The sequence below is a fragment of the Haemaphysalis longicornis genome, unplaced genomic scaffold (assembly GCF_048455015.1).
Source record: "Haemaphysalis longicornis isolate Haplotype H1 unplaced genomic scaffold, Haemaphysalis longicornis Haplotype H1 scaffold_10, whole genome shotgun sequence".
Lineage (NCBI taxonomy): Eukaryota > Metazoa > Arthropoda > Arachnida > Ixodida > Ixodidae > Haemaphysalis > Haemaphysalis longicornis.
In genome coordinates, this window is record NW_027526204.1 from 140,634,489 (window position 1) to 140,660,844 (window position 26,356).

Genomic DNA, 26,356 nt, shown 5'->3' on the forward strand with positions numbered 1-26,356 from the left:
AATGAGTGAAATATGTCGTATCAATTACTCAGTAACCTACACTACCTTGCCTAGCACAAGTTTGGAGGCCTAAAAGCACTTTGCGAGCTCAGAAACCTATCTGAACTATTTGAGGCGGGCAAGGCTTAAACCAGTAGGGACGGCCATTTTGCTCACCCATCCGAGAAAAATGGTCGATTGTCGCTTTCCTGAGCATTATTTAGCAAGAAACACGTAATAAACAGCATCAAGTAAGATTACTTTATTCGGCCGTACCAAGCATAAAGCGCCGACCGCACTGCATTTGCTGTAATCAATACGCGAAGGTAAACTTCGTCTGCTCAGGAAGCTCGTTGGCGACAGTAAAGCCTGTGCCGGTAAGTTACCGTTCACGGTAACTCTCGCGCATGCGCAGTCGACTCCCGCAAACCCGGTAAACGGTAACGCAAACGCGGTACCGATATGCTAAAACTGCCTAATGTAAAAGGTGCGGTGTACTTACGTTCCGCGGCGACATCCCCACCAGCGGACTTGATATCTGAAAGAAACCACCCTTGGTAAAACAATGAGCGGAGATATCATCGGTGTGGGCTCGAAAGAACGTCGCTGAGCAGTCCGAAGTGAATCGATGTTATCGCGAGAGTTCACTTTCCGAAGCGAGACAAAAACCGTTATCAGCAGAAACTAGAAAACAACTGTACTACATTAGGAAACAATGTTAGAGAACCAACAACTGTCAAAGAAAAATAAACTGTGTGGAGGCTAATCCTATGAATCGCAAAAAAAAAAAAGCCTGCACCTTTCGCAACTTGTTCCTAATTTTACCTCCTCCGAAAATCTTTCGCGATACCCAAATGCGCCGTGACAAAAAGTAATGCGAAGAAAAATACGCCGTGACAAAAAATCATGCGAAGAAAAATATTGCGTGCCTCAAACTTCATTCACAACAGCTCTTTAGCTTCGCAAGAGATGTTTATTGCCAACATGTGCGTAGTGAGAGATATGGCGCTTCAGCGCACACAAGTTCAAACACGAGCAAGGCAGAGACGCTAATTCAGACAAACGCGCAGGAATGGCCTAAATACCCCCCCAAAAGCACCAGAAATTGCACAGAACTTCACAAAATCAAAACAAACCAATGGCACACGCAAGCACATTCACAAAACCGAGTTTTGTGCTACAACTACGAAAAAACAACGTACCGCTTTGAAAACAAAGCGTATTTTGGTAGGCTTAAGATTTTTTTCGGCAAAGAACCCTGCCAAACAAAGAATCAACGCTGACAACACAAGCAGTCGGACTGTAACGTAGAAAGCTTACCAGCAGTCTCCATCGCGGACGTTTTGGTTGCGTTGAATTGAAGCAGCGAAAAGAGACACGAAATGTCAAGCGCAGTCAAGAACTCTTCAATTTCGTACGAGGCGCCTCTTGCACGCACACAAGCGTCTGACAGATGCCAGATGCTGGCATTGGCGGCATTGGACAAAGCGCGGGAAGGACACGTGGCGTTCCCTGGTGGCCGAAAGCGAAACTACTTTAACAAAAAAATGTTGGTGCGGCTTATACGCGCACAAATATGCCCCCTAGTGCCACTAAAAATGGTGCCACTAAATCAAACAAGAACATTGCACAGGCATATTTGTATTTATTTTATTGCGGCTGTTTCGTGTTTTTATTTTATTTATTTGCAGAATACTGCAGGCACATTGAAGGACCCCAAAATACATACGTACAAAACATGGGTCATGGTTCAATACAATCAAGTGATTGAACCGTGTCGGTTGAAGACCGGGGTAAGCAGTTCCAGTCGTTTATTGTTCGGGGAAAGTATGGCTGCGTTCCAATTCGCGGACAGCTTCGTAGACAGCCTACAAAGCAGTCTAACTAGACGTCTAAAGGAATAAAATTGGAACGGCGCCGTGGTCGCAAGCGCAACACCAGCGCAGACGACAGCATGACGACAGCGTCATAGCAGACATGTTGAGTTGTGCAAGCCGCAAGTTTCGTCACTATTATTACCGTTGTTATTACAAATGTTACGTAATTAAAAAATTAAACAAAGCCATCTTCATCACTAGTAACTTTTACTAAATATTTAAATAAAGGAACAAGTGCTTTTGTTTTAACATTATTACGCAAAAAGGTGGCGCTGGCGTCACTTATTAGTTTAGACAGGAAGGTAGCCTGCATCGTTGCTGACTTCGATGCTGTCTCTTCGAAGCAGTCTTCTTTGACTGCTTCGTTCGAATTGGAACGGGGCTTAACATGGCGTACTGTCCGCGAAGACGGCAACGAAGCTGTCTAAACGGTAAATTGGAACGCACCCTATGAGTATTTGAAAAGGTTCGTACTGGCTAAATACGGTGCTAATGAATGAGTCTGACGATGTCGTGTTTGTCTTGTCGTAAGCGGTGTTTTAGATGCAACTCACGTACTGTGGATTGACAGTTTGTCGTTATTAAAAAAAAAAAAAAACTTTGAGCCTGTGAATTTAACGACGTTTTGCAAGTGCGTGCGTGCGCGCACGCACGCACGCACGCACGCACGCACGCACACACACACACACGCACGCACACGCACGCACACACACACACACACACACACACACACACACACACACACACAAAAAAAAAAAACTCCCACTCGCAATGTTTCAGACAGGAGGCGCGCAAGCACTGCGAAGGCGGGAAATTTGAAAAGAGCGTGAGGGGTGGTAGCAGTGTAGCAGTGAGCGGATAACGGCGCCACAGCCAATTATGGCGAATCACTAATCTGCAGTTCCGACCGCTTTCACGTTTAGTGGAACGGCTTTTATTTTTTTTTTCGTTACATGATACTTCTGTCATTTGAGAAGCTTTTTTGTAATTCTACCAATTGTTATTACGAGATTTGTTTTACATATGCCACGTAGGGTAAGTTGGTGGTCACAAGTAATTAAAGATTATGCGGTGAATTTGACCAAAATTAGAACGATAAGTTCGCACTCGGCTCGTATTGAATTGAAAAATTCAATTTTATGGGGTATTCTTCTGAGAACTTTATTTAAATTGACTTTCAAGAATAGTACGATGGAGTTTGGACGTGAAGGGCATTAGACATATGCAACAGGGCTTCAAGAACAGTGGAACTATAAATGAAGAGCACGAGGGTCCTCTTGGCAGCATTAGCTGCAGCTCTTTTTGAATTCTTCCGTTGGATAATTTTGTTGGGCACGCTTGAAGTCACTCATGAAGTAAGCAAGGTCTTAATTGCCTTACCATGGATTTCCAAAGCGCTTCACAGGAAGGCTGCTCATATCATCTTCTTCACCTTAACAAAGTTGATCGTATAGGGATTTTCCTTGGCTTGTAAGCGGTGGCTAGTTGGTTAAGTACTAAAATGGCGAATATGGGAGTAAAACAATATAAAACCACCAGATTTACTCCGTAGGGAAGTAGACGAGAAGAAATTATTGTTTCACATCTCTCAGTTTAATTTCGGTCACTTCCTCTTCTGTTCACTTTGTCGTCGACATTTGGGAACAGATCTTTCGCCGATCTCTTAATTGCCGCCTGAATACATGATAATCCCACTCCGAGAGAGAGAGAGAGATGAACGTTTATTTATCCTAAAGGAAAAGAAGTGAGAGCGGAAATGGTCAGCCTCCCAAGTCCAGGAGGCCGCGAGCCCACGCTGATTCCAGTGCCCGGTCGACCAGAGCTTGTTGTCGCTCCGGAGCCGAGCTGGTCAGCGCAAACTTTCACTGCTCAGGTGATGGGTTGGGGAAGGGTTTAGGGTTGTCTGGGCATTATTGCACCAAGTGGTAGGTAGTGAGAGGGACGCTGCAAGTGCGGCAGTCGTGTTGGAAGAGTGATGGAGAAATGTGGGAGAGAACCGTGTGATTAAAGTAAGTATACCGGTCTGTAGCAGGCGCCAGAAAAGAAAAAAAAAAGAAAAACCGAAAACACTCAAGAAACAGCCCGAACAGTCAAGCCAAGAGCAAACTCCCATTGGGAAAATGGATTTGGCTCTATGCGATCCGTGCCGCAGCACAATCTGGCTCATTTTTGTTACGAAATACGATTTGCGTATACATGTTTGCAGGCAGTTATCTCACCTTTTTTGGCCACCTCTTTTAAGTGCGAATGCACTTCTTAAGCGAGCCTGAATCATCCGCCGACGTTGTCTGCATAGCAACAGCTGCGGGTGCGCGCGCTCCTCGTCTTCCTCCTCGTCTTCCCTAGCAACGGGGGGAGATGGGCGCGCGCTACTCTCCTCCTCCTCTCTCCGCTCAGTGACTGCGGGTGTTGGGCGCCTCCTCTCCACTTCGGGCGGGAGAGCTCTCGCTCGCGTAGCGGGCGCTCCGCATTCCGACGCGTGAGGGCGCTCGTGTAGCCCTCGCCGTAACGGCGGGCGCTACTCTCCTCCTCCTCTCTCCGCTCAGTGACTGCGGGTGTTGGGCGCCTCCTCTCCACTCCAAGATCACGATATCCACCGTAATCGCGCAATCAACAACCGTGCATTCGCACTTACACACTCTCCCCCTCGGAGAAGTGCGAGGGAATTTTTTTAAGGGGAAAGTTGCCGAGTTTTTCTTGTCACTGCAGTTTTGACTTGCAGTATCTAACTTAATTTTGGTGTGTGGCTTTGGCTCATTTCGAAAAAAAAAAGCAAACGCTTCATTTACATGGTACCCTGCAGCTCATGGTGTGGGGGTTCCAACGAACCCCAACCTTAACTCCAATCCCCAATCCTACATACGATCAGTGGGTGGACCAGCTGAGCGTATACCCGCGTGAATTGGGGGAGAGAACATAGCTAGAGCCTCGTACCAAGCACCCCAGCACCAGGGATGTCTCCTGCAGGAAAGGGGCCCTGACACCCTTCCCTGGCACAAAATCTATGTGTATACGCGAATGGCCCATACGCCTCATACTAAAAGCTCGTGTACGCACCGACAAGTCCAAGCCAACTTAAGAAATCTTCTCCCGACGCCAATTCCAGCACCACACCGTAAACCGCCCCAAACAGAAGTACAAACAGAAAATAGCGACGAAACCAAGCATTAAAACGTAGTCCGTACGCCGGTACCACTTTCTCCCGACCGTGGTATCCACGACGATCTCATCTACAGCTATGTCTACGGTTTCCCCCTGAGCCCGTGATCGCAGCCACGGGTGTATTTTGGGGCACGGTTTGCAGCCAATGAGCCACCGGTTTTCCTTGATCAACGCCCCGGGGTAAGCGCAGGTGTGAATTCGTGGACAGCGGGCGAATTCCGAAGCTTTGGAGCACTTTGACTGGGAATACTCTCCGAGGGGCTTCGGGTTTCGCATGAAGTGCACCACTTCGGCGACGGTCACGAGGAAGACGTCGTCCTTCGTTAGCAGCCAGTCGATGAAGGACAGGAGCCCCTGCCGCCGCTCTGGAACCCACAACCAGTTCTCGTGGATGAAAAGCGGGAACGGAGCCCGGTTTTTGTGGTAGTAGTACTCGAAGTTGGTCCTGTGAACAGCAGAGTGTGCAAATCACAACAAAATCACCACCAATAAACGGCCTTCCTGCGTTTTCCGAAGATTCACGTGCGTTTACGAAGCGAATAAGTAAACCCTTGTTATGATGAAACCCCTTCATCCAGACTGTTTCTTGGTCCCCTTTGCAGTAGCCATACCCGTTTTAATGAAGTGCGGCTTATAAAGAAGCCTCGTTGTAAGAGGGCTTCGTTGTTAGAAGGGTTTACGTAAGTTGCAGGCATCAAGTCGGACAGCAACTTGAAGTCTTCCCAAGATTCCTGACGCACGCAAAAATTACATACCTCGTCAATATAACACGCGGCTCGATGAGATAGATAGATAGATAGATAGATAGATAGATAGATAGATAGATAGATAGATAGAGAGAGAGAGAGAGAGAGAGAGAGAGAGAGAGAGAGAGAGAGAGAGAGAGAGAGAGAGAGAGAGAGAGAGAGAGAGAGAGAGAGAGAGAGAGAGAGAGAGAGAGACTTTAACACAGTTGAAGTGATCATAATTGTGGCCGGGGTCTTCAGTCCAAGACTCCGCTGGTACGGCCGGCTGTTTTCGCCCTTTCCGCTAGCAAAATCTCAGTTTCAGGACAGAAGCTCGTCAGCACTCTCCCACTGCTCGCGTGAGGGGATGGGAGGGTCCGAGCTGGACAGTGCTGTCTCCCAGTTCTCAGGGGAGGGGAAGGGGAGGGGGTAAGGGGGGTTCTTACCACAGTCTCGCATATTTTAGAGGGCGCCCGGAGCCTCGAAGACGCGGCATTGCGAGGAGTTCAGGGTGGAGGCTCTACTTGGGAGAAGAAATGTGTTCGTTTGAAGCCTCGGAGGTGGCGTTCTAGGGGGATATAGTGTTCGTTCCAGACGGCAATGCTGGGTGATTTCGTGGAACGACAAGAGGGGCAGACCTGTCACTGCTTGCCGAACTCCTGGCTTGCCAGGTGGGTCAACTCTCGGGCACGCTGATGGGCAGCTTCGTTGCCAGACACGGCGGAGTGGGCTGGAGCCCAAATAATCCTCACGGGATGTCTATCAGAATGCTGCAAAAGAATTGTACTGGCAGGCCGTGATATGTAACCGCTGGAGAAGTTTCTACATGCTTGTTGGCTGTCTGTGATGATTATTTCTGCAGAGCTTTGTGCCATGGCTAGGGATATGGCTGCTTGTTCCGCCTGTAAAAGGTGGATGGTGGGAATTAATGCGCATGTAAGGTGGTCTTCGGTAGTAGAAACCACAGCGGTCATAGCTCGTTTCCCGGGCTATGAAACGGCGTCGATCTGTATATACCATGGCAGAGTTTTGGCCATATTGATTAAGAATCGCTTTCGCTCGGGCTTCCCTAGCAGCCTCGTGATGTGTGAGATACATGTTGCGTGGCAGGGGGGGCACATCAATAAACTTGCGAATCTCATGGGGAAACTTGGTCGCCTCGGCCTTGGGGTATTGCAGAGGAGAGCGCCGGTGCAGTTGAGACAGAATGGCTCTACCGGTAGGGGCAGAACTGAGACGTAAGAGTTGGCTCAAATAGTGGGCTTCGAGTAGTTCATGTACGGTATTGTGAACTCCCAACCGCAAGAGTTTCTGCATTGAGGTGGCGATAGGTAGTCCTAATGCTAGTTCGTACGCCTTGCGTTTCAGGGCTTCCACCCCGTCCTCTTCGGTCTTGGAGAGTATGGCGTACGGGTGGGAGTAAGTTACCCTAGATACGACTAAGGCTTGAACCAGCCTCAGAACATCCTCCTCTCGAATTCCCCTCGTCTTGGTACTCATCTTGCGGATCATATGGGAGACTTGCTGTGTGGTGTGCTTAAGTCTTTTGAGCGGTTGGATGTTCTAGCAATGCGCTTAGAAAAGCATGCCAAAAATTCTGGCTTGTGGAGTCGGAACTATTACATGGACATCCATTGTAGGAACATGATTGGAGACCCAAGAGTGAGTTTCTTACTTGCTGTAACAATCGGCAGCTCCGATTCCTGCGGCGAGAATTTAGGCCACACTGCCATGCGTATTGAATTACTATGTCAACCGCCTGTTGTATATTGTTCCCTGGGTCCCCTACTGAACCATGCATAGTCCAATGGTAATATCGGCCGCATTTTTTCCATGGCGTAAGGCTGGTATGACACCCAGGAGCGGATGGAGCCCAAAGAGGGCTATGTTAAACAGCAAGGGGGACAGGGCGACACCCTGGGGTGTGCCCTTGTTGCCGAGGGAAACTGGATCTGATTTCAGGTCACCCAACATGAGAATAGCTTTTCGGCCGTCAAGGAAGTCTCAAACGTAGGTGTATGTACTTTGCCCGCAGTTTAGGCCGTTTAGCTGTTTGATTATAGCTGTGTGGATGACATTATCAAATGCCCCTTTTAAATCTAGGGCCAGTATGGCTTTTGGGTGGTCAAGGGAGTCTGTAAGCATAACCTCTTGTTTAAGTTGAAGGAGGATGTCCTGGGTACAAAGATGACTGAAAAATCCACACATGGTATGAGGAAACATGTTGTGTTGTTCGAGATAGGTCTGTAGCTTTTTGTGGATGATGTGTTCCAATAGCTTCTCCAAACACGAGTTTAGAGAGATAGGGCGTAGATTTGCTGTGCTTGGTGGCCTTCAAAACTTTGGATTAAGGCGCACTTCTGCCATCTTCCATTCTTCCGGGAGTCGACTTGACCTCCACACCGTGTTGAGATGGGCCGTGAGGTCAACAATGGACTCGTTATCTAAGTTCCCCAGCCGGCTATTTGTTATGCCGTTCCCTCCCACAGCCATGTTGCGCCTGATAATGTGAAATGCCGCTTTGACTTCGTGGATGTAAATGTCTTTATCCAGTTTAACATTTGGCTGCCCTGTATATGGAGGTAGTGGGGTTTTGGGATAGTCGGGATAGACGGGGAGGTATTTATCCTGGAGGGACTTCATGAGGTCAGCGGAATCCCCTGTGTGGGCGTGAATTCCGTTTCGCATGGTGTGATTAGATTCTGTCTTGCTTTTGGAAGGGTCGATTAGATATCGTAGCAGTCTCCAGGTCTTTCATGTAGTTCGTGTACCGTGTAGACTGTCACATAGGGCTAACCGTCTTTCTTTGCATAGGTGAGCCGCATAGCGGGCTGCTTCCTCCGTCAGCAAAGCTATCGTTTTTTTTTTCGGGCTACGATACGATTGAGGCGCTGGCGTTTCCATCGCTTGATTAGGCTTCTTCTTGATTCCCATAAGTGGAGAAGGTGTGGATCTACACAGGGGGCCGTCGTGGTAATGTGAATCTTGTTTATGACGCGATTCGTGCCCTCGCCAATTGGGGTGGTCCACTCCTCTAGCGTGAGGGACAGGGTGGCTGCACCGTCAAGTTGGGCTTGCTTCCTTTGTTTGCGAAATTTCAGCCAGTCCGTTAGCTTGACTGTACCTAGTGAGGCAGCGTATATATTTCCAAGTATTGTGGTGGCAAGAATAGCGTGGTCGCTTCCCAGGGTTTCCCTGTGTGAGACTACATAGTCTTAGCGTTCCCTGTGGTAATCGTGAGATTCGGGGGCGTGTCTTTGGAGACACTATTGCCTGGAGCATGTAGGTTCGATAGCAGAATAAAGTTTTCCTCTTCGAGGACGGAGTGCAGGGAGGTCCCTCTTTTGTTAGTGTGGCTGTATCCTCATAAGGGATGTGCCGCGTTAAAATCTCCCACGATGATTGTGGCTTAGAGGATGCAATGTGCTTTGTTTGTTTGATGACATGAGAAAGGTTACTTTCTTGGCCTCTGGGGCGACAATATACGCTTAACCCGTATAAGCTCTGCGCCACTTTAATTTTACTCGGTATGATTTCTGTGAGTATTCCAGTCTTCTACGATTGCTGGAGTGGATGCTGTATGGATGTGAATCGTTTGCTTATTGAAAACATAGGGAATCATAGAGAGTAGGATGGATGGCGTGTAGTCATGTTGGGTGTGGGTATGTATTTGTCTGTGGTTGTCTCAGGATGACTTCCCATTCTTTCGTTGCCTGATGGGTAACTGGAGGGTACAATTGTCTCGATAGCCGGTAATGTTGAGTAATGTCGGCGTATCTGAGGAGTAGATGCCGGGTCCGCTCCGACTCTACTTGCGGTGCCAGTTGGGTGAGTTCTCGAGCCAGGACGTGTGACATCTGGTTGCCGCGAAGCGTAGAGTGGGCCGGGGTCCATATGATTTTGACTTGCTTCTGTGGGAATCGTTTGAGGAGAACAATAAGCGCTTGTCTTGAAATCCTACCTGCTTGGTACGCTCGGCAGGCGGCTTGGCAGTCCGTAATAATTACTTTGGCCTTTGTCTGGGAGGGGGCGATGGCAATAGCAATCTCTTCAGCCCGCTGGGCGTTAAGCAACTGAAGTGTCACACTTGAAATAAGGTTGGTTCCAGGGGGCTTACCCCGTACCTAATAGCTTATTATTTTTCTAACTCCGTAGCTCTTGCTTTGCGTCTTCCTTCATGATATTGAAGGGCCATATTCCGGGATACTGGTCGGACAAGAATTCTGGTCCTTATGTCAGGGGGAATGTCCTCAGCGTTTCCCGTGTTGGGCGGCGCCGTGTAACCAAGCGTAGCTAGCATTTCCCTACCCGTTGGGCATGCACCTAGTCTTACTTTCTGCGCCGTTAGGGGGGCTTCTGTAAGTTCTTCGATGGTGTTGTGCAGGTCCAAAGCCGCGAGGCGAGGTTAAGAGGTACTCGCAGGAAGTGCCAGGGCTTGTTTGTATGCCTTTCTAAGAACTGCGTCTGGCTTTTGGTCGCTCCGATGCCCCGAGAACCATATAAAGCTCATGTACACACAGCGCTCACTCACTCTCACACACACCCAAGTTTTTCAGTCAGGCTCACCCATACTTACCCGTCTCTCCCCTGACACGTATTCGCGCATAAGGCTCACGCGTACACAAAACTTTTCTAGGGTCACTAAACCGCAGACTCACGGCACCAAAAGATTTACGTCTTGGTCATACTCCCTAACCCTATGTTTAGATAAGTTCAATTCGGGTGTTTCTTTATTAAAATTAACGGGCCATTGAAATATAGATGATAAGAACGAACGGCGTGTATTAGGGAACAAACCCGCGTTGAAAACATCCTAGCTGAAGTTAACAAAAAGACGTGCAGTAGGGCCGAGTATGTTAAAGACCGGCAAGAAAGGGAAGGGATGAGAAGTAGGGAAAAGAAAGAAAGAAAGAAAGAACGAAAGAAAGAAAGAAAGAAAGAAAGAAAGAAAGAAAGAAAGAAAGAAAGAAAGAAAGAAAGAAAGAAAGAAAGAGAAAAAGAAAGAAAGGGAAAAAGAGTTTATTGACTCTTTCAAAGGGTGAAGGTTACAAGAGCAGATATATCCAGACTAAGGTCCCATAGTTCAACTGCAGATAGGGGAATACGGAAGGGGCAGGCAGATAACGCGGAGAATCGATAAGGTAAGAAAATTCACGTAAAATAACTGGTTCGGATGACCTAGGATAGGGACAATTGGAAGTACACGTGAGAGGCTTGAAGTGAGAACAATTATGATCCTGCTGATGACACTGCTGACGAGTGGTGTTTAAATATAAACATGCGCGGCTTGCGGACGTAGCCTGTGCTAGGTTGCCCACTGCGATGCTATCGCGATGACGGTTGCCCGTCTCTGTCCGTTAGCATCACTTACAAGGAGAAAATGGAACAAAAGGAATCCGTAACAATAATGATCGAGGAGGAAGGGGGCGGTGATTAAGAGGAAAGAGAAGGGCCACAAAAAGATAATAAGAGCGAATACGGATGCACTAAAGAGACCATGCATAGAAGCATTGGAATACGCAACTGCCTGCTAATATAGCCTGACGATGTGCAATTTCTCCTCAGGTCTGGAATGAACCATCTTTTCAGTGTTCCTCCCTGTTGAAATGAAGGAACGGCCAAAAAAGGTATCCACGTTTCGTCAGCAGCACATTGAGCGATAATCCGATCGATGTTTTTACCTGAAGGCACACAATGAGTCTCAAGCGTTGGTACACCTTCCTACCTGTGCACATGAACTTTACCTCAGATAGCCGAACATGTCATCGGCTGTGATGGGCTTCGGGCAGCAGCCGTCGGCCAACGGGCAGGTGCTGTGGACGTGCGATCCGTCGTCGTAAGGCGCCGTTCGGTAGAACCTGTTCAAGGGCACAGTCCAGAGACCCTTGTAGACACCTCCGGGACAAGCCTTGATTTCGCACTCGGTCTGCAAGCCGTAGTCCAGCGTGTACGGGTACAGCGGTAGCTTCGAAGGCCCTTGCCTGTAACTGATGAACAAAAGTTTTATTTACGCGATTTGTCTGACGCCATAGTTCGAAAAGAAACAGGAAATATCTTGGGTATAGCAAAGCGTATACTCTTACTTCTTCTGTGGTGCCACTCACTGAACACACACGAAACAAGATGCAAGAAATCGACTTAAGAGAAAAAAATATGAACTTCCACATGGGCGTCCAATAAGTGTCTTTGTCCGCGTCCTTCTTACAACTCATGTGCAGAGGTGACGACAAAAAAAAGTTTGCGCACATGATATGTCATGCCCCGGTTTCGGGAGGGGCCACCTCAAGAAGTAAAGGGAGATCGTGAAAGGGGGAAAAAGTCAAGGGAAACAAACAAACAATACCGCAAAAAAACTAAACAACGGGTCAATCCTAAATTAAAAGTAAACAGTTCGGGATGCCACGGACGTACTGTACATGATCGGACGAACATTTTGTTAGGTTTTATTTTTATTATTTTCAAGCGAATAGCAAAACGGCTGTTCGTTGTGGAAGCGCACATATTAAAGTCACGTGAGACTCCTATGTAGCTTACAGCAGAAGTAGAATTATTGGTAGTCGTTATTTAATGTTTTGCAGGTAAGTAACCTCGCATATTACCCCCTTTCCGCCCCTTGCGCATGTTACTCAGTGTATACCCTATTCCAATGCACTCTCAGAGAGAGCAGCTGCGAAAGGGGAACAGTCACCCCGACCTCTCACTTGAACGTCCTCAGGATTTGCGTCAGCACTTCAACACCAATACACAATGCGCTTCATGCAAGTTAGGCACACTTTGCATTAAGATTGTTACTGAATATAGATGCCAAATTTTTCCAAATTTTGATTTGCCTGCCTTAAAGTTTAGCGCAAGAGATTGAAAAAACAGATTGTTTACTGTCTAGGAAACAAGTGGAATTTTTCCGTGCAAAAATTACGGTCCCATTTAAAAGTATACATATGGACAATAGCCCCTTCCCCGGACCCGTCACAGCAAGTCACGTAAAACGAATTGCTTGTACATAAGCCAAGTTTGAACGCTTGTGGAGCGCTCGGGAAGGACTTTTAACTGCTGTTGCCTCGCAAGTGCCATGTTACGCCATAACGCAAGGTCACGGCGCAGCATTTTTACCTCACGGAGACTGAAGAATCGTAGAGAATGCCGTTCTTCTGCATCATCACGTGGCTTTCACCGCCGCCGATCTCGATAAACGGCGCCCGTGCTCCCACCATGTCTTCCTCCGGGATGAGGGCGTGGTCCCGAAGGAACCCACGCAAGCCGACGAACTCGTCCTCCCAGCCTTCGACGGCCAGGGTCCTCCAGTATGTACGGTTGTTCCGATGCCTGCGCACCAACGTGGCCGACAATAATTGCGAGCGTGATTTCTGGGTGTAAGTATACGCGCTAATTCCTCATTTGACTTTCTCAACGTCTGTTCGGGGGGATTCACTTTGTGGCTCCAGGCCCATTGCAATCTGAGAAATACTCTGCTCTTAAATTTGATTAATGGGATTTAACCGTACGGCATACTCGTTTGCGATGGGATGTTCATATTTTTCCTTTTTATTGGTTTGGTGTTCTTCCCTTCCTATTTCAGCGTTTTCATTTTATTTTTATTCAACATTTAGACGGAGAGAGAGAGAGAGAGAGAGAGAGAGAGAGAGAGAGAGAGAGAGAGAGAGAGAGAGAGAGAGAGAGAGAGAGAGAGAGAGAGAGAGAGAGAGAGAGAGGCTCTCTATTTAAATGGTAGAGAGTTATGCCGGCGTTTACAATCGCCTACATGCTTCTCCGCTGATGATTGGGGATGTAGGTAACAAAGGTCCCAAAAGGAGGTGGGCAGGAGGCAGGAAGGAAAAAAAACTGACGTGGCTTGACGTGCTTGACGGACTATCTTTAGATTGCGTCACAGAATTCACAATTTTGAAATGCGACTAATGTCCTCTGAATAGGAAAACAAACTTTTTAGAGCCTTGCATGCTGCTGCTTTGAGGGGCTGGTGCATGGTCCTAGAATAGTCTTCGGCGTTTACCTATACAGTTTCACCTTCAAATTTTGCTTCCGTCCAAACGTTGCTTGAAGAAGTTTTGTGCACCTCCTTTTGAACGATTTTTGTTCGCCCTCTCACTGCTGTCCCCGTAGTTGCCTAGATTCACTGCATATCACTATATATATGGCCATCCCCATCTGGCGTAGCAAGCCCTGCTGCATCAGGGTGGCCAGATCCTTATCTGGTAAGGGAGTGCTTTTGTCTTTCAACCTGCTTCCATCACCGCCCCCCCCCATCATCATCATCATCATCACCATCCTGTATACGCCCACTGAAAGGACAAAGGCATCTCCGATAGATAGCATCCGGGTCCTGCTCTAACTGCGACCAATTTATCTCCGCAGACTTCTCGATCTCATGTGCCCGTCTAACTTTCTGCCGCCCCCTTCCAGGCTTGCCTTCTCTAGGGATCCACTCTGTTACTCTTAGTGACCAACCATTATCTTGCCTTCGCATTACATGCCCTGCCCACACCCATTTCTTCTTCTTAATTTCTACTAATATGTTCTTAGCACTCGTTTTTTCCCTGACCCACTTCGCTCCCTTCTTGTCTCTTAATGTTACACCTATCATCTTCCGTTCCATTACTCGCTGAGTCGTCCTCAATTTAAGTTGAAACCTTTTAGTGAGCCTCCAAGTTTCTGCCCCGTAAATTATTACCACTAAGATGCAGCTGTCATACATTTTCCTCTTCAGGGACAGTGTTAGGCTGGCATCATTCGTTATCTGAGAATGCCGGCCGCATGCACTCCACCCCATTCAAACTGCTTTATGGGTAGTCAAAAAACGGAGTGCGGAGTGCTCTTGGATGTAGACCCACCCTCAGTACACAAACAAGACCCGCTCTCACGTGATCGAGTGCAACGCAATCTCGCTGCCGACGCTGTGCAGCTCGTGCACGAAGCTGTAGTCGGTGAAGCCAGCCGACACGAAAAAAGTGGCGGCCATGTTGCAGCCGTTGGCCCTGTTCTTCCGCCTGCCCGGAAAGAGCAGCTCGCGGTAGAAGTCCATGTTCTGATCGTTGACGGTGTCATCGAAGGTCAGCATCACGAACTGGGGCATCTCCTCCACGCTCAGGTTTCCGGGAGGCTGCATGCTCACGCAGAGACAGTTGTCCTCCAGACGACACTTGCTCGGATCACACTTTGCAGGTTCCGAGGTTGCAATACCGCTGCACAAACTCGATAGAAGTAAAAGGAAGGCCGATGACGTCATGACGCATTACTTGCTTCAAGGGTCCAGAGGGAAGACGGTAGTTCGTAAAAATGGCGGAAGCTTGTGTCACCTAAAACGGTAGAGGAAACAAACGAGAGCGTACTAAGAAAATGCACTAGACACGACAAGTCAGTCAATTAATGGCTATAATTAGGTTTATACTGAGGATGGGGTTCTTGAAGCTGAATTGAACCCGATGGGGATACATTTATCCGTGGCGAGTGTTCGCTGTAAGAAGCGGTAGCTACAAGCACGGAATGATATAAAAGCCTCCCACGCGGAAGCGAACAGTATCTGAACGAGCCCGTCATGCCGACGATGTAACGATCAAGCTCGTAGTAACGTAACCCACGTAACACAAATAAATAATATCATTCGACGGAATTTCGTGAAGTATACGACTCGGAATAAAGAGGCTGATGATAGCACAAAGGGGAGCGTAACGCTATTCCAGGCCCGAAGTGGCTTTCTGAGAACGACGGCATATGTATACACGCGAAAATACACGCAACAGGGCGAGGCACGTGTATGCGTTGAAGAGAATTGAAAGGAATTGTGATAAAATCTAGCTTGAATGATCATTAATATAATGCACAGTTTGCCCCCCCCCCCTCCCCTATCTTATCCCAACCAAGTTCGGTGAAGTGAATAGACGCGTACTAAACCTCGTATAAAAAAAAGTAGAAAAAGTCGCGTGCTTGCTTTAACCCGTAGATTGAGAACGTTCTACAGATAATTAAGGCGAAGAACCCGAAAGAATGAGGGTCTGTTTGAGGTCCAAAAAAATATTTTTACAACAAGATCAGTAGTGCTAAAATGGAAGATTGGGCGAGTTTCTACAATTTTAAGAAGAATAATCAGCGCAGTACAGCAGAAGACAAGAAAAGGAGTACGAACACATACCGTGCTGTGTCTGCTTGGACTTTCTTGTGTTGCGTTGTTGTGCGCGGTTTATTCTTTTTAGATATGAGGAGTGCCCCACTTACCTGCGTGCACTGGAAAGAAAGCCGCAAAAAACTAGCACAGCAGCCGCGCTTGAAGCATCACGGTCGCGAACCCGCACGCAAATGCTTGCAGGATATCACGCACTTTTGAGCAGCTGCGTAATTTCAGCCTGCAAAAATAAGCGAGCATACGTCGAGTAACGCCAGGCGCTGTATAGCAGGGTAAGTTGCACTGTATACGGACTGCGAAATAAAAACAGCTGTCCTTTCTTTTGTTTTTTTGCTATGCAAGCGTTTTGCGACCCGTCATGGCTACATCACAATTTCACGCGAGGTGTGCCACAGGGCGGCATTTTAAGCCCAACCCTGTTTAATATCAGCCTAATTGGAATTGAGAAGTGCGTGCCACAAACTAATGAAATATCGCTCTATGCTGATGATATCTGCATCTGGAGCGCTGGCCGCAACAGGCGTGTTTTACGAGCTCGCCTTCAAAAAGCCATTAATTCCATTGCGGACTTTTTGACAAGACGTGGCCTCGAAATCTCGGCTAGGAAATGTGCGGCAATAGCCTTCAGCAGGCGGGATGTCTCCCGCTATCATCTTTCAGCGGCAGGGGTCCCCATATCCTTTGTGGATTCACAACGATTCCTGGGCGTAACATTCGACAGGTCGCTGACGTGGTCCCCTCACGTTCGTCTCCTGAAGGATAAACTGGGCTCCTTTGCTCAGGTGTTACGCATGCTGACCAGCGGCTCAGGAGGCTGTTCTGTTGGGCCCCTCCTACATCTCTACACAGCACTCTGCGAAGGACTGCTCCTGTACAGCCTCCCAGTACTCGGACCTCTTTCCAAGATCAACCCAAGGCTGTTAGAAAGTATGCAGGCCTGAGCTCCGCGGTTTTGTCTGGGTCGTCCGAAGACAACTTCTACGCTGGAGACCATACGAGAGTCTAGGCGCTTCTTACCCAGTGTACTGGTGAAAGAGGAGCAGCTTCGCTTACATCTGCGGCTGGCTACTAGGGCCCAAGGATATCCGTTGAGTTCTAGCTCCGCCTTAGAGGTACAAGACACTCTACCCCCCTTGTGTCAGAAGTGCCCTGCGCCACTTCATCTCCCGCCCTGGTTGTACTACCCTGGCGAATCGTCACCACAATACTGGGCATCAGCAGTAAATCAAGGTTGCCAAGTCCAGCCCTAAAGAACTCACTCTAGAGCACATGTGGAATTGCTATACCCTAACCACAAGCATATCTACACTGATGCATCGGTGACGGCCACATCATCTGCTGTCGGAATCTGGGTTCCATCGAAGCGGACCACAATTGCGGCCAGGTTAAGCCACGAAACAACGTCGACGGCCTCAGAACTTGCTGCCTTGCGCTCCGCTTTGCAGTACATTCTTGGGCAAGAAGCTTCTGTGTGGGTGATTTTCACAGATGCACGGGCGGCGCTTCAACAACTAGCATCATTCCCGCGCGAACAACTGGCCCACGAAATACACATTGTGCGTACACAGGCTGCCAGCATGCTTCACGAGGTAGTGTTACAGTGGCTATCTGGATATTGTGGGGTGAATGGGAATGTGGTGGCCGACGAAACAGCTTGCGTGGCCCACACCCAATCTAGTGTCATCATCCCGATCCCTTTCTCTCGACGTGACGCCGCGACACTTGCGTACTCCGTGGCGCGGCAGTTGCAAATCTCAATATGGACGGACGGAACAAAAAATTATCAGGCATTACACAGAATTGATCCCGCCTGCACTTTTCGAATGCCGTATGGCCTGGGAAAGGGCGACGAAGCATTCGTTCACCGCATTCGCCTCAACGTCGCTTTTACCAGCCACTACTTGCACAAGACGCGCCGAGTTGCCGCCCCTCACTGTCACGTATACGCAGTGTTCGTGAGGACATAGAACATGTCCTGTGTGTGTGTCCCCGTTATGACACCCCGCGGCTAACCTTAAAGACAACTTTAATTGGAACTGCGTGCTGATGCACCATGGAAGTTTGCGACGCCAATGGTCCACGGCACTCAACTGCCGCGGCAACATGGAGTACACGGGCCTTGGTGTCATTCATACGTGGTTCCGGCCTGAACAAAACTCTGAATGTTTGCCTTAACTTCACTTGTGTTTGTGCGCTGTGTGCGTGATCCTGCGTCTGTCAGTTTGTGTGCTTATTTGCTTTTGTAGTGTCTGTATGAGTTTTTGTGTCTTCGTTTCCTTTCACTTTCGCACATCTCATGTTCATGTGGAGTAGCAAGTAGCAACCCAAGCTCGCTGCCATGCTGACTTCTCCTCATCATTAAAAGCATTCCTCCCTATCCTCCTCACCACTAATCAAGTAGAAATTCTTGATTGGTTACGCGAACTATTTTTGAAGGTCGAATGCCGCAAGGCAGAGCTTGCTTCGTGTACAATTTCACGCTTATGATACCAGGTTCCCAACACATGGAAGCGTTCGGTATGGTGCTTGGGAACGAGTGAAAAGCCACTTTCGAACATACTTTGCTGGTGGAAAATGCGTCGACGTGACAAGGCAATAAGACAATGTTTATACAACTCACTTCAATGTTACTTTAAAGGGGGCTCACCTGTTAGCCTTCCTATGGGACTTCATGACCGCCGGGCTTAAAAACATCGTGGACGAACACGAAAACTTTTACAAATACATACAGATGTTCACAACGGCCTAGTTCGCTTATTGTAGGAATATGAGACTCGTGTACTGAAATAGACACAAAACTCTCACTTTCTAGGCAGCTATAGCGTCATCTGGAGAGAACTACATAAACGAAAGTGTTTCCTATTTATGTTTTGTTTCGTTAAAGAAGTGGTACAGTTCTAAAACAGGCAAACTACGCCGTTGAGAACGTTTCACTAGACTTGTAAACGTTTTCGTATTGGTACACGATGCTTTTTAAGCCCGTGGGTCATGCATTAGTAAGTTCCTCCATAAAGACAACACACAACCTGTTTCAGTTTGAAAGAATTAGCACTAAGTCCGCACTAAGAACATAGTATTCAGTGTGATAACGGCGTTTTAGCATTCACGTAATGAGATCAAACGGAACTAGAGGCCCCACCACAATTGCCAAGGCATATTTCTTGGCGGCGGCGGCTAAGGTCGGCGCCAGCCAACCACCCCAACAAGATTTTGTTACGTCATAGCTGCTTCGCCAGAAAATGGCTGGGGAGTGGTCACTGCTTCATCTGCTTTCCTTAATATCTCGATTTTAGGGGCAAAGTCGCTTAGGGCTCCCGCTGCCGGCTTCTCATGTCGTCGTCGTAACCGTGGTCTCATGTAGTCACGGTACTAAAACACCGGGACACTTGTGTACGCCTCGCGCTAGAACGCTTCGTGCTTCAAAGACAGGAGACTTTTACTGCAAAGCTGTATACCTCTACCCCCCCCCCCCTTCCATTTCCCCACCGGTTTCACGTCAGTGGAGATGGCCCGGGATTTCGGGTATGGTATCATTGTTACCAGGACCAAACACTTCTTTTAATGACCCAAACTAGTACAGTAAAAGCTCGTTAATTAGAACTCGAAGGGGACCATAAAATGGTTCGAATTAAGCGGCGTTCCAATTATCGCGCGGGCGCTAGATTGAATGGACATCGCACCACACTGCGCGGGAAGAAGACAAAGTAGCCAGCTCTGGAGTCGTTATCGCGAATTATACGCTACTACACGCTTGTTGCGCACGTCACGTGATTGCAAACCCAGACCAGTGACCGCGGCACCTCCATGCCGCGGCACAACGAAAACCTGCAACGGCATTTGCCGGAGCAGTGAGGCCGGCGGCGCGGCGCCCGCTGCGGAAGCGAAAAAAGCTGTCGCAGAAGCTTAAGGCGCACGCCACGTTGTTGTTTCTCTGTTTCGTTCTTTTGCATCTCAAGTAAATTTGATTTGGTTTGGGTTTGCAACACACTGTAACCACTCTGGGCCGACTTCTTCGGCGAGGAGCGATGGAAACCAGGGGATCCCAGTTCGAATTTTCCGTTCTATAGATACCGAAAGCGTTCGAATTATCGGGAGCTTTTCCCCATTGAAATGTACCGGGCTGTGCCGGGACCAGGGCGTCAGTTCGAATTTACCGTAAATTCGAATTAACCGAGTTCGAATTAACGAGCTTTCACTGTGTTTGTCTCCATGGCCCCTTTAAGAAACAAGCAACCAGCCAGCGAACGCGCCCAGCGCACTGACCTCTCTTACCTTCGTCAAGGCTTCAGCCGCAGGGAGCAGGCTATCGCTACAGGCAGCCGTCGCGAAATGACGGCGAGCGAGCACCGATCCTCGTCGAAAGGACGGTGCAGCGACCTCGGTTAAAGCAGGCGCACGGGGTGAAGAACAAGCCGAATGCAGCCGCACGTGGACAAAGCCTAAAGCGACGCAGGAAATCGAACGACCGCATTCCGCAGCTGCTTCGAAACCGGCACAAATTTAACGCTCGCCGATCAGTTCCGCTGCACAGCCAGATATCGAGAAATGAACGCGTATATGATGGCTACGGGCAAGACACGTAGCGCCATAGAAATGGCTTGGAAAAGAGAAATTAAACCCAGTTACACACAGAGTGAAATCTGCTGAAATAGCGGAGCGGTGGTTCCCTTGTGTCGGCTCGAACGTCAATGGGTGCTCGCCCAAGAACGGCAGCGCCGTAGCCGCGTAAGTTATACCAGAGTCTTTCGATGCTTTGAAGGACTCTGGTTATACGGTTTGCGCAAAGAAATCGGCAGCTAAACGTCAGCGGAGGGAGGCCCTCTCCCTCTCACTCCCCTAGCAGGAAGGAGAGGAGCCCACCCCTGCGAGAGCACTGTGCCCTCCATCGGTGGGTCTGGGAACCGGCTCCTACCTCTTCGTAGAAAAAGTGACAACTGGGCTAGTTGGTATTGCATTTGGAACATATTGATGGTAGCGCAGTTACGCGCGGATACCAAGAAAGGAGACGACAAACGGTTTGTTGTCTTCTTTCTAAGTGTCCGTGGGTAAGTGCGCTACCATCAAGATGTTCTTACCCCCTCGTGACGCACGGCCTACAGCAGACGGACAACAGATCCGCTGTTAAAAAAAAAAAACGCATCCGAACCCCCCAATTGCGAGACAGCCAATTTAGCACTTTGTGTCTAGCATCGTCACCCAGATTCAGCACCCGGACAGACTGTAAAAAAAGTGTTAGTAAGAGAGGGAGATAAAACTTTATTTAACCAAGGGTTAGTGCAGCTTGGTGGCTGAAGATCGTAGTGCTTCGGCGACTATGGCTGCCCGACTCGTGAGCGCCGTCTGGAAATCCATGTTTGAGCAACCCAGCGCTGCTTCCCACTGGTCGAGGGAGGTGATGAGAGGGAAGGGTCAGGTTTGCAGGCCCACATACGCTGACGTACTGTGGCCCGTTCTCCGCAGTGCTGGCAGACTGTTGTGGGATACAGTGAGGGCTGAATGTGACGAAGTATGGCTAAACAGGGGAGGGATTCAGTTCGAAGATGGCGCCAAACGCGTTCCTGTTCCACTGATAGGGATGGTTGGGCGGGAGGATATTTGCTGTGGAAGGGGCGGTAATGTTCCGTGATTTCGCTGTACATGGCTAAACTATCACGGGGTGATCTGGCTCCATGGGAGGCAGTGCTGGCCCCGCAGTCCCGGTTGGCGGGAGCTCGGGCTGCTGTGTGTGCCACCTCATTTCCTCCAATACCCGTCAACCAGATAAATTCTGCAGGATCAGCAGGTGGTTTTTAATTAAGAATTTGGTGGGCCTGACGCGAGATCTAGCCTCTGGCACAGTTTAAAATTACCCTTTTAGAATCAGATATTACGAATCGGGGGGTTGGCCTATGTGTGGGTGCAAGTGCTATGTGCTATCGCTGCCACTTCCGCCACTTGAGGGCTACGGGTTCGGATGGTGAGGGTCGTGAGAGGGAGACAATCAGGTGAGTGAATTACTGCTAAGGCAAAAGCGTCCACATGACGATATTTCGCTGCCTCCACATACAGCGTGCTTGGATCAATGGGGCTGTTTGCTGTTCATGCACGGGCTTGTAGCGGTCTTCTTTGGGAATGATATTGGGGTGCACGTTTCGAGGAAGGGGCCGAATTATGATCTCTATCTCGTCACGGTTTCGATGAATGATTTTGGCTCGGGCTCTTGTAGGTAGCCAATGCGTAAGTTGTCTAGGAGGGCTCTTAGTGTTAGTAAGGCGTACAGTCGTCATGAGTGTTAACAACAGCAGTACGGCAGAACGCAAAAGTTGCTTTGACCTGTTTTTCATTTTGGTGTAGTTTTTTTTTTCAAGCATATTTTAGTTCGAACGATAAAACCTTGCCTCACGCAAAGCCCCAAAGTTGTAAAAAAACTGCAGCCGCTGAAAATAGGGGGTCATCCACGCCACGTTTGCAATTTTTTTTCTCTGGAAGTACGCACGCTAGAGGAAAACGAATCGCAGTTTTAAGCTATTGTCTGGCTTTCTCATAACTCCTAAAAATATTGAAAGAGACAAAAAAAGCGCATGTACACGTATGTTCGTGCTCTCGTGGAATCACTCAGCTTTAAGGACATCTTTGTTCATGAAAAGCTAAAAATGAGGACTACGCCAACATCTGATTTCTGTGGCCGCTCCAGATGGTGTACATGTCAACATATGTCAGCGCGCTTGAAAGAGTACAACGTAAAGCAGTTCGTTTCATCTATAATCGTTATAGGCGTACCGACTCTTTTGAAAAGAGCGGATTTGCCCACCGTGGCGAGCCGCGCCAAGCTTCATCGTCTGAGATTTTTGTATCTGGTGTTACATGACTCTTTGAAAATAAATCCGGCTAGTTATGTTAAGGCTAACTGTATGCACCATACACGAAACAAGCATTGGACACACTTGATGAGTATTCCTTCAAGAACAATGTTTTTGGCCACTGTTTTTTTCCACGAGCCATACGCGCCTGGAATGCACTGCACCCCACCGTGTTGACACAGCCGACAGCTGAAAAATTTGTTATTCGAGCGAGTGAATCTGTGCTGATTTTTATGTAGCCGTGATTTCTTGAGTTGCCGATGTCGCAAGTTTTAACTCTATGTCTGTAATTAATTTTTGTATTTGTTTTTATTATGCTTGTCATTTACCCAGCAATTCAACCAATGTTTATATTCATGACGATTCTTGGCCTTTCACTGCGCCTAATTTTGCACTACGTCCGTGATATACGCTTGAAATTCCAAGTGCTTGCAACATGTATTTTTAGTCTGTGTTTTGTTTGCTTTTACAATGTGACTCCACTCCTGTAATAATCCCTTAACGGCATTGACAGTATCCTGAAATAAATAAATATGCATCCGGGGAACGTGCCCGACTACGAATAGCTCCTGTTGCATTTCGCGCCAAATTCACCGAGCTGAGCCGGCAGCCCACCGCGAGCCGATCGAGGCAGTCCTGCTTAATAAGGGTGTTTTACCACCACCCGCTGTTTCGCTGACAGAATAGCACGGCCTCGGAATGGTAGAACAGCAGGGAAAGCCTCATATAGACGTACATGTGTTCTGGACTTTAGCGTGTCATTCCTTATTTTTACTATGGTACAATGTGCAATAACATGACAGAACATGTCATTGTATATTGTTCAGTCAACTATCAATCAATTGATGTGTTTATTTTTCTACCGACGCCGCCTTTCATTGAATACTGCAGTTCAATAATTTCTGCTGTATGAAAAGCATTGATCTCTTTATCTTGTATTGCTTCCACATCAACATAGCTTACAATCATTCCCTTTATTGCGGAGCTTTGCTTTTTTGGCACTATTCCATTGCTTCCTTCGCTTCCCTCTTGGTTAAAATCAACATTCTGTATTTGCTTAACCGCAATTTTAATGAAGCCAGTTCTGTTGGATTTAACAGGTAGAAATATGATGAAATTTAAGAAACGTGAAACAAGCTCAACACTCAACAGCAGTGCAATAAGTTGTTCCACTGAGTATAGGTTTACTAGAGACGTTACGGGAGCAAAAAATAAAACGGCGATTACTTAAAGGACTGCTGAAGAGTTCTCAAAAAAAAAAAAAATATTGGGGGCATTACTTTATAATTTTTATTACTTTGAATTCGGGAAAAAATGTTTATTTCATTTGAAATACACCCAAACCATATTTTTTCGTCAAAGCAAACGACTCCTGCCCGGGGGCGCGGTCACAGCGTTGGCTGCCTTTCGCGATTGGCCAGCGGTAGATGACGTCATAATCGGAAGTGCCAGCGCTGCGGTGTCCGCTCGGCCTGAAGAACTCATTCAGGGGCGGTATTCTCGAGTTTTGTCCCTTTCGCATCCTTTTCAAAAGTGGCCATTTTGGCGAGCCATGATTGGCTAAAAGCAAACAACCGGAAGTGACGTAACGCAACAAACCTACTGCCAACGCTCACTGCTTAACCGGAAGTACGTCACGAGAAAGGGGCGCAAAAGGGACGTTTTGAAAAGGGACAGTTACGAGAATACCGCCCCTGTTCCCGTTCAGGCACGGGCCAAAACTCCTCTGGTAAATGGAAGGCGCACACAATCTTTACTTAGAATAGGAGAGCCAGGGGGAAGCATAAATGCAACAAGTTCGCTTGCGGCGAGATATAGAAAGGGTTTTTCCCCCAACGACTCATGGCCGAGTTCGGTTTCTAGGATGCAGGGAACTCGTCGCTTTCACTACCAGCGCTAATCGCAATTCCTAACACCATTTTTCAACACACCACGATCCCCTTTCTCGCGTGTGTAACTTTGTTCTTACATTCGGGCAGGCGGTAACCAGCTGTGCGCAGCGGCCTGCGTCGATTTATGCGCGGAGGCAGCAGCGATAAGGCCACAGCCGGTCGCCGTGCCGCGCGGAGGTAACGGAGGCGCAGGTACTGGGTCGCTCCATGGCTGGTCAGCGGAACATTAGGCTTGGCATTGCTACACATACGCAGTTCTGGAATAAAGAACCGAGAGTTTGGGGGCCCCCAAAGTTAGGGGAACCCAAACGGAACACGCTCGCGCGCGACGAGTTTTAGAAGAGCGTCTTACCCATAGAGTTAATACAACTGAGTCTTACCCTACTGCTCGTATGTTGGGAAATTTAGGTTTACGATTGATGCAGATATTTCGTCGCTGCTATCACTGCAGTTGCGAATGGCTATCCTTAACACAGTTTTTCACCACACCATCACCCTGTCTGTCGCATGTGGAACTTATTTTCACGTCGATAGTCATTTTAGCAATTGGTGCTGTGTTCATTCTTGCGCGCACGGAGCGCCATCCTTCGGCCCCTCGCCGCATCTCGTGCTGGGCAGGTGCAGTTGCCGCCGTCGACCATTCTCCGCGGCCGGTCGGCGCTTCGCATCGCGGCACAAATTCGATGTCTCTTTCAAAATCACCTCGGATGGCAATCTACAGCACAATTTTTCACCACGCTATCATGCACTGTCTTGCATTTTTACCTTCTTTCTTGCGATTGCTTTGTTTCTGGACTGCAGCGACGAGCGGTTGCTGCCATGGCTGCGCCAGTTCAAGCCGTCCGCGGCCGGCGTGTGTGTGGAGCGCTTCCGCGCAGAAAACGCTTCATGCTTTCCACCTCGGTTGATTTCTTGCTAATGACGCGCGAAATATACATACTTAGCTGAGCTGTCGTCATAGCCCACAATGTTGATCGGGAAGACGAGCAAGAAGTTCGGGAAACCCAGAGCGTTGCGGTCCCCTAAATGTTCTAATCCTCTTATAATAATGGATCAGGAACTCGGGGCAGCTCCGTATATATTTGAGCCCGTCGCTTCGCGTATGAAGCACAGAGCACCCGACGATACGGCCGGCCCGGAATATACTTGGGAAGGCAATGCAGTAGCCACGGGCGCTCGGGAAGGGAATCTTTAGTGGCATTTAAAATAAATAAATAAATAAATAAATAAATAAATAAATAAATAAATAAATAAATAAATAAATAAATAAATAAATAAATAAATAGGGATAACTGAAAACACAGTAGCATTATGGCTCAATATCCACGCGGAAGCAACTTAAGACAATAACTGTTTATAAAGTTCACATTACAGGCCTGCTTAATTCGGAACTCCGCCCAGAAAAAGGGGAAATAACGATGCGGTGGCACACGTCGCTGGCCGTCTCGCGAAAATGACGCTTCCGGTCGCTGCCTCTCGGTTTCTCGCTCTTCCGAGGTTGCGGGAGTGAGCAGTTGGCGGGGCGTAGGGTCAACTTTATCGCGAATACGGCTGTGCCCAAGCTAAAAATGCAAAAAATTTTTTTTTTTTTCAGACATAAGGTGATTAATGTATTAATTGTAAAAAAATAGATTTTTATCCGATTTTAAAAGCACTTCAGTAGCCCTTTAAGGACGAAGACGCACGTTTGCTTCCTTCACCGCCACATTATACGAATGTGCCGCAAGTACAGTGGAGTGGGATTTGA

At 48.1% G+C, this 26,356-nt stretch overlaps 2 protein-coding genes across 4 annotated transcripts in view; both read right to left on the reverse strand.

Annotated features, from left to right (window-relative positions):
* The window catches only part of LOC144159500 (uncharacterized), a 33,016-nt gene extending 31,557 nt beyond the window's left edge, over positions 1-1,459 (reverse strand). Inside the window, exons 1-2 of one of the 2 annotated variants that reach the window (XM_077691028.1) lie at positions 1,300-1,459; positions 482-517 (exon numbers count right to left, since the gene is read on the reverse strand). In XM_077691028.1, coding sequence (XP_077547154.1) covers positions 482-517; positions 1,300-1,312 — 49 coding nt within the window. In that variant the 5' untranslated portion in view covers positions 1,313-1,459. The remainder of the gene's footprint in view (positions 1-481; positions 518-1,299) is intronic. The other variant, XM_077691029.1, reaches the window with a different exon arrangement.
* Positions 1,460-2,845: 1,386 nt separating this feature from the next.
* LOC144159501 (chitin deacetylase 7-like) lies at positions 2,846-20,256 on the reverse strand. Of its 2 annotated transcripts, none has more exons than XM_077691031.1 (6): positions 20,151-20,256; positions 15,971-16,098; positions 14,620-15,054; positions 12,854-13,066; positions 11,488-11,730; positions 2,846-5,463 (listed from the first exon to the last, which is right to left on the reverse strand). In XM_077691031.1, exons 3-6 carry the CDS (start codon positions 14,982-14,984, stop codon positions 4,932-4,934), a joined length of 1,353 nt encoding a protein of 450 aa, XP_077547157.1. In that variant the 5' UTR covers positions 14,985-15,054; positions 15,971-16,098; positions 20,151-20,256; the 3' UTR covers positions 2,846-4,931. The 2 variants fall into 2 exon arrangements, with proteins under 2 accessions (XP_077547157.1, XP_077547156.1); XM_077691030.1 differs by having other exon boundaries at positions 15,888-16,098.
* Positions 20,257-26,356: the final 6,100 nt, after the last annotated feature.

What these genes read in the sequence shown, in the direction of transcription:
- LOC144159501 (XM_077691031.1), bottom strand. Translation starts at nt 14,984, where the DNA reads ATGACGTCATCGGCCTTCCTTTTACTTCTATCGAGTTTGTGCAGCGGT. An exon ending in GATTCTTCAGTCTCCGTGAG is followed by an intron (nt 11,731 to 12,853) that starts GTAAAAATGCTG and finishes TTTGTTCATCAG; the next exon opens with TTACAGGCAAGGGCCTTCGA. An exon ending in GACATGTTCGGCTATCTGAG is followed by an intron (nt 5,464 to 11,487) that starts GTAAAGTTCATG and finishes TGCTGTTCACAG; the next exon opens with GACCAACTTCGAGTACTACT.